The 9,283-nt window shown below is 32.7% G+C and overlaps 1 protein-coding gene across 1 annotated transcript; it reads left to right on the forward strand.

Moving 5' to 3' along the window:
* The first annotated feature begins 1,615 nt into the window (after nucleotides 1-1,615).
* Nucleotides 1,616-9,015, forward strand: LOC137821272 (ADP-ribosylation factor GTPase-activating protein AGD1). Its single transcript, XM_068625786.2, has 20 exons — nucleotides 1,616-1,660; nucleotides 1,979-2,055; nucleotides 2,716-2,816; nucleotides 3,116-3,186; nucleotides 3,370-3,432; nucleotides 3,778-3,822; nucleotides 4,053-4,118; nucleotides 4,227-4,274; nucleotides 4,360-4,455; nucleotides 4,537-4,578; nucleotides 5,026-5,247; nucleotides 5,577-5,708; nucleotides 5,795-6,019; nucleotides 6,105-6,185; nucleotides 6,395-6,691; nucleotides 6,869-7,017; nucleotides 7,090-7,180; nucleotides 7,627-7,786; nucleotides 7,876-8,113; nucleotides 8,721-9,015. The coding sequence occupies exons 1-20, from the start codon at nucleotides 1,616-1,618 to the stop codon at nucleotides 8,848-8,850; spliced, it is 2,379 nt and encodes a 792-aa protein (XP_068481887.2). The 3' UTR covers nucleotides 8,851-9,015.
* The last annotated feature ends 268 nt before the right edge of the window (nucleotides 9,016-9,283 follow it).

A 9,283-nucleotide genomic window follows, 5' to 3' on the forward strand; every position in this document is an offset into this window, starting at 1 on the left:
AAAGTCGTGTTTGCATCACATGAATTTGTCAGATACGCAGAAATTGCATTGATCAACACGGCTTCATTTTGGAATCAAAATTTCAATGAAAGTCATACTATGTAGACATGACTTCTACGTAATGAAATTGTGTCATACAAGTATGACTTACCCATATTAATAATTTTTAAAAAATTATTAATTTTAATAAATTAAAATAAAAATTGCACCACTTTTGTAAATTTTGTGCCTTTTACCAATGCCATAAAATAAAGAGAAGATGAAAGTTCAAGTGATATAATCATAATCCTATGGGGAAAGCTCCAAAACTGTGAAAGCAACACATTAAATATGTGAAAAGGCGTCTAACACTATAATAATCGTACTGTTGTAGTGTCTCGCATCACAAGAACGCATTTTGCATGTTTATGGAAATGGCCAGGACAAGGAGACACAACACAAGACCCTCATATTTTGTTCCTTCAAACATGGAATGGATATTGGTAAAAGAAATTTTAAATTAAATATAGGTTATCTACAGTTAGTATATCTAACTAAAAATATAACCAGCCATAAGATAAATAAAAGTTACTTTTAAGAGTTTAATTTTATCTTTATTATTAAAGTAAGAAATAATAAGAATCATTAATTTTTTTTTTCCTAGGAGATGGGACCTAAGAAATTATTGAAGGTTTCGTCCTCTTCTTTCCTTCGGGCAGATTGCTAAAGTTTCACTCTGATCCTTCTAGTCTTCGCGCTACTCCTTTGACTCTCAGTCTCGGGTGAATGTTAAATGGGAGAGGTACCTGCAGAAGGCACTCCGACGCTCAAGTCAGTAAAGAGGGTATTCGGCACTCGGGTGTCTACTATAATGGTGTACCTTTCTTCTTGGAATGTGCGCTATTTATATTATTTTAATGGGCTTACCTTATTGGGTCCGACTAGTGGAATGGATCACACTTATGATTGCATTACCTAGTTCTTAATGGTAATTTAGCTTCACTGACCTTGGTTTGAGCGTTAATGGTTAAATGTGTCGATCGGACGGGCCGTCCTTGGGGGATGTCGGTCAGCTCGATCAAAGAGACTGAGTCATGACACTGTATCGATCGGTCCATACCAGTACATTTTGTTAATTATACTTTTGACTTTTCTTAAGGAAAGAAGTAATTATTGTTAACCATATAAATATATGAATATGTAAAATTGAATTTTAAAATTTAATAAAGATAAAAATCAGTAAAAAATAAAAATAATCATAGAGAATAAGTAGCAAAAGGTTATTTAGCCTAATTTTGTGCATATTGTTTTTGAAATGTGAGAGAGAAAGGCAGGGTGTAATGGCCTCTATATTGATGGTCAAAGTTAGAAGGAGGTGTTTGTGAGTGTGACTAGAGACAGAAACAGAAGAGCCAGATGAGATTTGGAGCCACAGATGTGCAATTCGCAACCACAGCTTCAAACCTTCAAATGCGCTCTCTAAATAACATTAATCTTAACAAAAACTAAATAACCGAATACCTGTCCCTTCTTTTTATCATTCTTTCTTCTCTCCAACGTTTACAATAGGACTTTTTCTGAAAACGAAATAAGAAGACAGAAGACCACCAACAACAAAACAAATCATTTCCGGAAAATGGATTTCTCAAAACTCAATGACTCGCCCATGTTCCGCCAGCAGGTTACCTTCTCTTCTGTTTCTTCTTTCACCCTTACAATATCTATCACAACATTCTCATCATTATTTCTCTTGAAAATAAAATATACATATTAAAGAACAACATTGGTGTTATCTTGATATGTTCCTGTTTCGCAATGTTGTTTATTTGCATGGTTTCTTCATTCGTTAATTCTTAGAAGGGTCATGGATTTTTATATAAAAAATTATATTTTGCAGTATATCGTTGTCCTTTTTATATACAATGATATTTTGCATGTGCTTCAAATGAATTAATGGGTTGCTTAATTATGAATCATGAATGTGTGTGGATATATGCAGCTTCAGTGCATGGAAGAGAGTTCAGAATCCTTACGCTCGAGATGTTTCAAGTTCTACAAAGGATCTCGAAAGTACACGTGGGTTTTCCATGCCATTGTTTTTGTTAACTTTTTTAATTTTCTACACTTTAGATACTGTGTTTTCTCCCTAGCCTTGTGTATGTCGTGTTACTAATTGAATTGTATAAGACAATTATACCCTCGTTTCTCTCCTAAGAAAGCACATACTTGATACTTCAATATAAATAGAAGAAATACCAAAACCTCTCTATATCTACTCTCCTCTTTTATATTGTTCCAACTTTAAATCTGGAAGGAATTTGGTGAATCCTCAAGTTTCAAACAGCAAAGTAGTTCTCAATATATATTAAGAAAATTATTATACTAATTTTAAAAATAAAAAATAAAAAAATTAGTATATAAAATAGTTTTTATTATTAATAAATAATATTAAATTGGTACATAATTAGTTACTAAAATGTTAAGAATTTACTTTATATATCAATAATTTTCAATAAATTTTTTTGTCTTTAAAAAAAATCTAATTTAATTAATATAATGTATTTTTTATATTTAAAATTAATCTCTATTTAATCATTTCATTCTAGCGATATATAATTTCAGAAACCTTCTATGTGCACTTGTATAAATTAGTTTAAGGAATTAGTTTAATGATCAGTATTTTATAATTATAAGAAATTTTGTGTTATGTAATTACTTTATATTTATGACAAATAGGGAAGGGCTTGGAGATGCATATGATGGAGATATTGCATTTGCAAGTGCCCTTGAAAGTTTTGGAGGAGGGCATAATGATCCTCTATTTGTGACTTTGGGAGGTAAGTCTCTTTCCTCCTGTTGCTTTTTCTTATAACCAAAAAAATCTAAGTAAACCCAAATTATTTTCATTCTTTGTCGTAAATATATGCTTGCTGCTTATGTTAATTAGTGTCTTTTGATGTTATTTCTTGAATTATAAACTGGCCCTGAGCTGAGATGAAAATTTTAGATTGAGCTTAACTAGTCATTTTCTGAGCATGATATGTTTTATATTATGCTTTCTTTGAATATTCAATGACAAAATATTTTATTTCCTACAACTTTGATAAACTAATTTGGTGTTGGTATTATATATCAGGACCAGTTATGACCAAATTTTCTATTGCATTGAGAGAAATCAGTACATATAAGGAAGTTCTTCGGTCACAGGTAACAGACCAGAGGAGAAACTTGTGGTTTTCCAGTACATATGTTCTATTTATGCATCTTTTTAAATTGGATCAGACTAGATACTGTAGTTGAAAAAATCCCTTTTTTTAAGATTTCATAGTACAGAAAGAGTTGTGTTATAACTGTGATTGCTAAACTGATCTACTTAATGTGGCTTCTTAGGGGGAGCACATGCTAAATGACCGGTTACTGAACATGCTAAACGTGGATATCCTAGATGTCAAGGTACATATTGAGTAGAAGAAATTTTCAGATTTTTAAAGATGATTATTAGTGTGGAGAATGTTGATATTTTATTGGTTCACTAAGAAAAATTAATAACTTGAAAGAAATGAAATGGTGACTGTGATGAAATAACTTCATTACAGGACTATCAGTTAAAACTTAAGACAATGAACAGTGTATTAAAAGCTACCCCTGATGATGGAATTCAGTTTTAAAATTTGATGACACCTTCAAAAAGGATAATGTTCCTGAGAGTTTATTTTCTTATATTCAGCAAAACAATTTTTGCCTTCAAATGACTTGTAATTTCTTTTTCATCCTTGATGCTTTATCTGATGCTTGCAGGAAGCTCGAAGGCGTTTTGAGAAAGCTTCCCTTGTATATGATCAGGTGCTTCTAAATAGTTTTATAAAAAGTTGCACAGTATAGTGGTTTCTGCTTCCACATTTTCACTACCCTTCTACTGAATGTATAAGTCATGCCATGATCAATACAATTTGTTTCATGTGAAGAAGAAATTCAGGGCTTTTTATAAACAAATTAGATAACACAATCTGTTGAAAGTTAATTGACCTGACTCTCGACCATGACACAAATACAACGTTGATTTTATGCAACAGGCACGTGAGAAGTTTATGTCTCTGAGAAAAAGCACTAGGATTGATATTGCCACTGTCGTAGAAGAGGTGGGTCATGTAGTTTTTTCTTTTGGCATTTTGGTTCATGAATATTGTCTTAGCTTGTCATGGGTTACCATGACTTTTTCAATCTAATTTGGTAGAGAGACATTCCAGGAATTGCACAATGCAAGATGCTCATTTGAGGAATCTCGTTTCAATCTGGTAATCTTAGTTGACAAGAACGCTGCTTTTGAATATTATGGAATTAATAAACTTAGTTCTTAACACATTTCATCTTGTATTCTAGGTCAGTGCTCTTCACAATGTTGAGGCCAAGAAGAGGTTTGAGTTTTTGGAGGCTGTCACTGGAGTTATGGATGCTCATCTTCGATATTATCGACAGGTATATGACAGTTTTATGTGTCATTGTCAGTATGAAATATTGCACTTGTTGAAGTTTCTAAAATCTATTTCCCTTTTGCAGGGATATCAGCTATTACATGAGCTCGAGCCTTTCATTATCGAGGTTTCTCTATTTACTCCTAACTTATTTTACTTGCAACTTTAGGAAACGTGCTTTTTTAAGTGATTTGTGTTTAGATTTTTTTTATTCTAAATGTAGTATAAATCTTTTTATCTAGCATAAAATCTACCTAGAGTTGCTTCAACTTTAACTCAATCTTAAACTTAAAAAAGAATCACTTTTCAAGGTAAAACCAAATATATAGATATATATATCTAAAATCACATTACCTGGTGTTTCAACATAATTTTAGATGATTTAATATGAAACCAAGCATGTAGGTAACGTTCTTTTGATTATATCCCTAAGGCTAGTAAAATACATTCAAAATGCTCATTATAGTGTACTTCCTCAAAACTTACAGTGGCATGTTGAGCAGAATTGTGGATTTGAAAATATTATTAGCATTCCTGACTTATTCTGAATGGAATATTTATCTGACATTTTCAGGTTTTGGCTTATACACAAAAGGCAAGAGAAAGTTACAATGAGGAGCAGATTAGTCTTTGTGAAAGAATGCTGGAGTACAAAAAACATGTTCATCATGAAAGTATGTTGTCCTTGAATGGCCCTTACATTTCTCCAGGTAGAGATGGGAATCCAGTGCAGCCTTTTTCAAGGATATCAAATAAAGTGGCAGATGCTGTAACAGAGTCTGCTGAAAATGGAAAGGTATCTATCTAAGGACATGATAATGTCTCACTCTTTATCCATAAGTACTACTAAAACAAAAAAAATTGAACAATTTTTTTTCATGTGTTAAAATTAGTTTATAACTTGTACTAAAGATAATTTTATTTAATGAAGAGGCTTATTTCATTTTTTCTTCTTAATTTGCTCTCTTTTAATAATACTTCTGAAGAAGTTTGTCCAAATCATATTCTTGATATTTTGGTTCCACATACTAGATGTGAAGGTAGTAATTATAAGTTGTAGACAGATTTATATAGTTTTCAATTCTGAATCCCATTTACTGATCTCTCCTTCTGCACTACTTTTAGATTCAAATCATTCGGCAAGGATATCTCTCTAAACGATCCTCAAATTTGAGGGGTGATTGGAAGAGAAGGTTCTTTGTTCTTGATAGTCGTGGAATGCTTTACTACTTTCGTAAACCATGGAATGGATTACATGTAAGTATCCAACTAAAACCAAGTATTAGCATACGCTCTAACTAGCTGGGTGATAATGCTGATTTTAAATTCATGATCTTAATCAGAGTAGCAATCCGTCATTGGTACACAAAAATTGTGCCACTGATAATAGTGCTGGAATTTTGAGTCGCCTGCTTTCTTCACATTACCATGGAGTTATGCCTGATGAAAAATCTGTAGCACGTCACACAGTGAACCTGCTCACATCAACAATCAAGTCTGATGCTGAACAGTCAGATTTAAGGTTCTGCTTCAGGATTATTTCACCGTCAAAGAGTTACACATTGCAGGTATGCATTCCAAACATTTATTCTCCTGTAATTTTTCATTTTATCATTATTCCTCTGTCTTCTCATTAAGGTGAACATAATGCAGGCAGAAAATGCTCTGGATCAGATGGATTGGATGGAAAAGATAACTGGTGTGATTGCCTCCTTATTGAGTGCACAGACACTGGTACATCATGTTTCTTTTCTTTTGCCTTCTGTTTACACAGTCATTCAATCACACACATATATTGACTATAACTATGAGAATAGATAGAAATTAAACAATGAGAACTTTCAAATAGTTTAGGAATCATCTCACTAGTTTAGTTATTTAATACTTTTCATTAAGGTCTATGCACTTCACTGATGCCTGTATTAATCGTGATTGTGTGACAGTCAGATGTGTCAGAAAATGATAACGGTCAGTCTGCCAACAAGCTTCTTTTGTTAAAAGGTTGTCCAGATGAGGATCAAGCATTGAGTGGGGATACTATGTCTTCCGAAGACTTGAAGAAGAATAAGCAAAGTACAAAAAGTGAAAAGCCAATTGAAATTCTTAGAAAAGTTAGTGGCAATGACAAATGTGCTGATTGTGATAAACCTGATCCAGACTGGGCATCCTTAAACCTTGGCATTCTCATATGCATTGAATGTTCCGGTGTCCACCGGAATCTTGGTGTACATGTATCAAAAGTAAGTAATTGAGGTTGCGTATTCAAGATCATGCTAGAGTAATGAACGCTGAGTTGTTCATGTTTTAAATGGTTTTTAAACTGATGACAATATTTTTAGTGAATTTTCTGTATAGAACTTGAAAGGTTTTTGTTTTCAATCCTTGAAAATAAGGTGAGTGAACATTTTTTTTCACAGGTAAGATCACTTACCCTTGATGTAAAAGTATGGGATTCAGCTGTCTTGAGCATGCTTCAGTCACTGGGGAATCACTTTGCAAACTCAGTTTGGGAGGAACTGTTGCAATCATCATCATGTACTTCACAAACAGATGAGAGTCCTGATGGGTGAGTTTTGCTAAGATTGATGGGATTAACTGTTTTAAACTTTCACTAACATACATCGACCTTACAATGTAGATCATCCAAGCCACAGAAAAAGTTATTTCATGCAAGAAAACCATCACATGATGATCCTATTTCACTAAAGGAAAGGTTCATTCATGCAAAGGTAATAAATATTATATGCTACTTCCTGGCTAGAAAGATTAATGAACCTTTTATACTCTTAAGAGAATGAACATCTATCCTTTTCTTCTTCCACTTTATGTATTTACTGTGAACTACTCCTATGGACTCAATAATAAACAAAAGTAAATTTCAACTAATTCAATCTTATTAAATAGTATAATTTCAAATGATCAAACTTTAGCACCATTTTCAATAGATATTAAGGATAGTTTAAGAAGTGCAGTTCTGTTATTTATAAAATCAAGAAAAGTAAAAATTAAATATACTGTTATTCTTAACCAGTGTTAAATTAGATGTTTGTGTTTAAATATTTGAAGTTCATGTTGTTTCATGTTCATACATAAAATAACTTTTGATTAAAAACTTCTGTTGAAGTACTTGAATGTCTGGGAGAGAGAACTTGATGCATGGTTTCTCTTGTTGCAGTATGATGCAAAAGTCTTTGTTAGCCGGATAAAGAACAACGACTGTCACCTTTCAACGGGACAACAGTTGGCAGAAAGCATCAAAGCCAATGACAAGAAAGCAGTGTACCGACACATTGTGAAATCTGATGTGAATGTCAATGCTCTTAGTGGTGAAGCAGGTATGTCTTCTTATCTCCATAATGCTAAAAGTCTGTTCCTATTGAAAAAGCAGAAAGACCTATTAGTATAATAATGCATTGTTGTGCAGGCTTTTCTTCCAACATCTCTTCTTCAACTAATGATCCAAACACAACTCAACCAGAGGAGGACATACCAGATGGTTCTACTGTGCTTCACCTGGCATGCCGAAGTTGTGATGTTGCAATGGTAGAGCTACTCCTACAGTATGGGGCAGACATAAATGCTATTGATTCTAAAGGAAAGACACCACTACATTACTGCACTAGGATGGGGAAGAATGCAACTACAAAAGTGCTTATTACAAGGTAATTATTTTAAAAGACATCTCAAGTGTCCCACTTGTTTTTAAATACATTACACCCTAACTATATTTTTAGTCACTACACTTCTATGTTCAATTTCACACAATGGTCCTCAAATAGCCAGTAATTCTCTATTAAATTACTAGATAGCAGCAATTCTCTGTATCCAAATTCACCTGATGTGACTAAACTTTTAGCATGGAAACATTTAAGGGAATTGGATAGAGATAAACATGCCAAATCACATGAAAACTTTTCTGACCATTTAAAAATTTGTCTTCAAAAGTTGAGTTACCATTGACAAGGAGATCATGCATATTTTCTCATTGCAACTTCTTTCTATTACTTTCTGTCACTTTTTGTGTCAATGCATTCTGTCCCTTCTTTGGTAAGCTATGGACGTAACCATAGAATGCAGGATCTCAGACTTGAGATTAGAGAACTATACTGCCAAGGATGAATTGAAATCTCAACCAAATAATATGGTTTATGCTTTAACTTTATCATTATCCTGTGAGGAATCGCACATTTTAATTTTATACTTGTAAAGGTGCCTTGCAAACTTCAGTTCTGTGATAAACTTACTAAAAGAAGTTACCAATTATTTCAGGGGGGCCAATCCACTTGCCGTAGATAAAGAAGGCAACACTCCTTTTAAGCTTGCACCAGAATCTGACCATGTTGACAAAAATACTCTTGCTCTTAACCAGGAAACGACTCAAAACTCACTAGAAAAATGATTCATGCACGCATTGTGTTAATCTTCACCGGAGAGATAAAAAGATAGAAGAGAGTGATAGATGATTCGATGTAACAAGAAAGCTAAAATGAAATGAAAAATATCAATTAGGGTGTTTGTCTTGCGAAGCTATTCATTTATATTATTATATCGTCTTATCTTCATGAGTTTTGTTTATAGCAAAATTTATTCAAGTTTGAACCTTGCTTAAAATACACAACGTCCAATTGTGTAAGTTACGTATATACTCTAATTCATAACACAAAAAATTGTCTTAGTAGAAAGACTTGAGAATGTTTTTAGTTCTCGATCTAATGTAAAATACTTTCAAGATTAAAACAAAATTAATTTTCTTATTAACAAAAGTTTATAGAAAATTATTATATACCAAAAATAAAATTCGATAATTTATTGACGATTAAAACTATATTTAA

This window comes from Phaseolus vulgaris, chromosome 9, assembly GCF_051622355.1.
Source record: "Phaseolus vulgaris cultivar YP4 chromosome 9, ASM5162235v1, whole genome shotgun sequence".
Classification (NCBI taxonomy): Eukaryota; Viridiplantae; Streptophyta; class Magnoliopsida; order Fabales; family Fabaceae; genus Phaseolus; species Phaseolus vulgaris.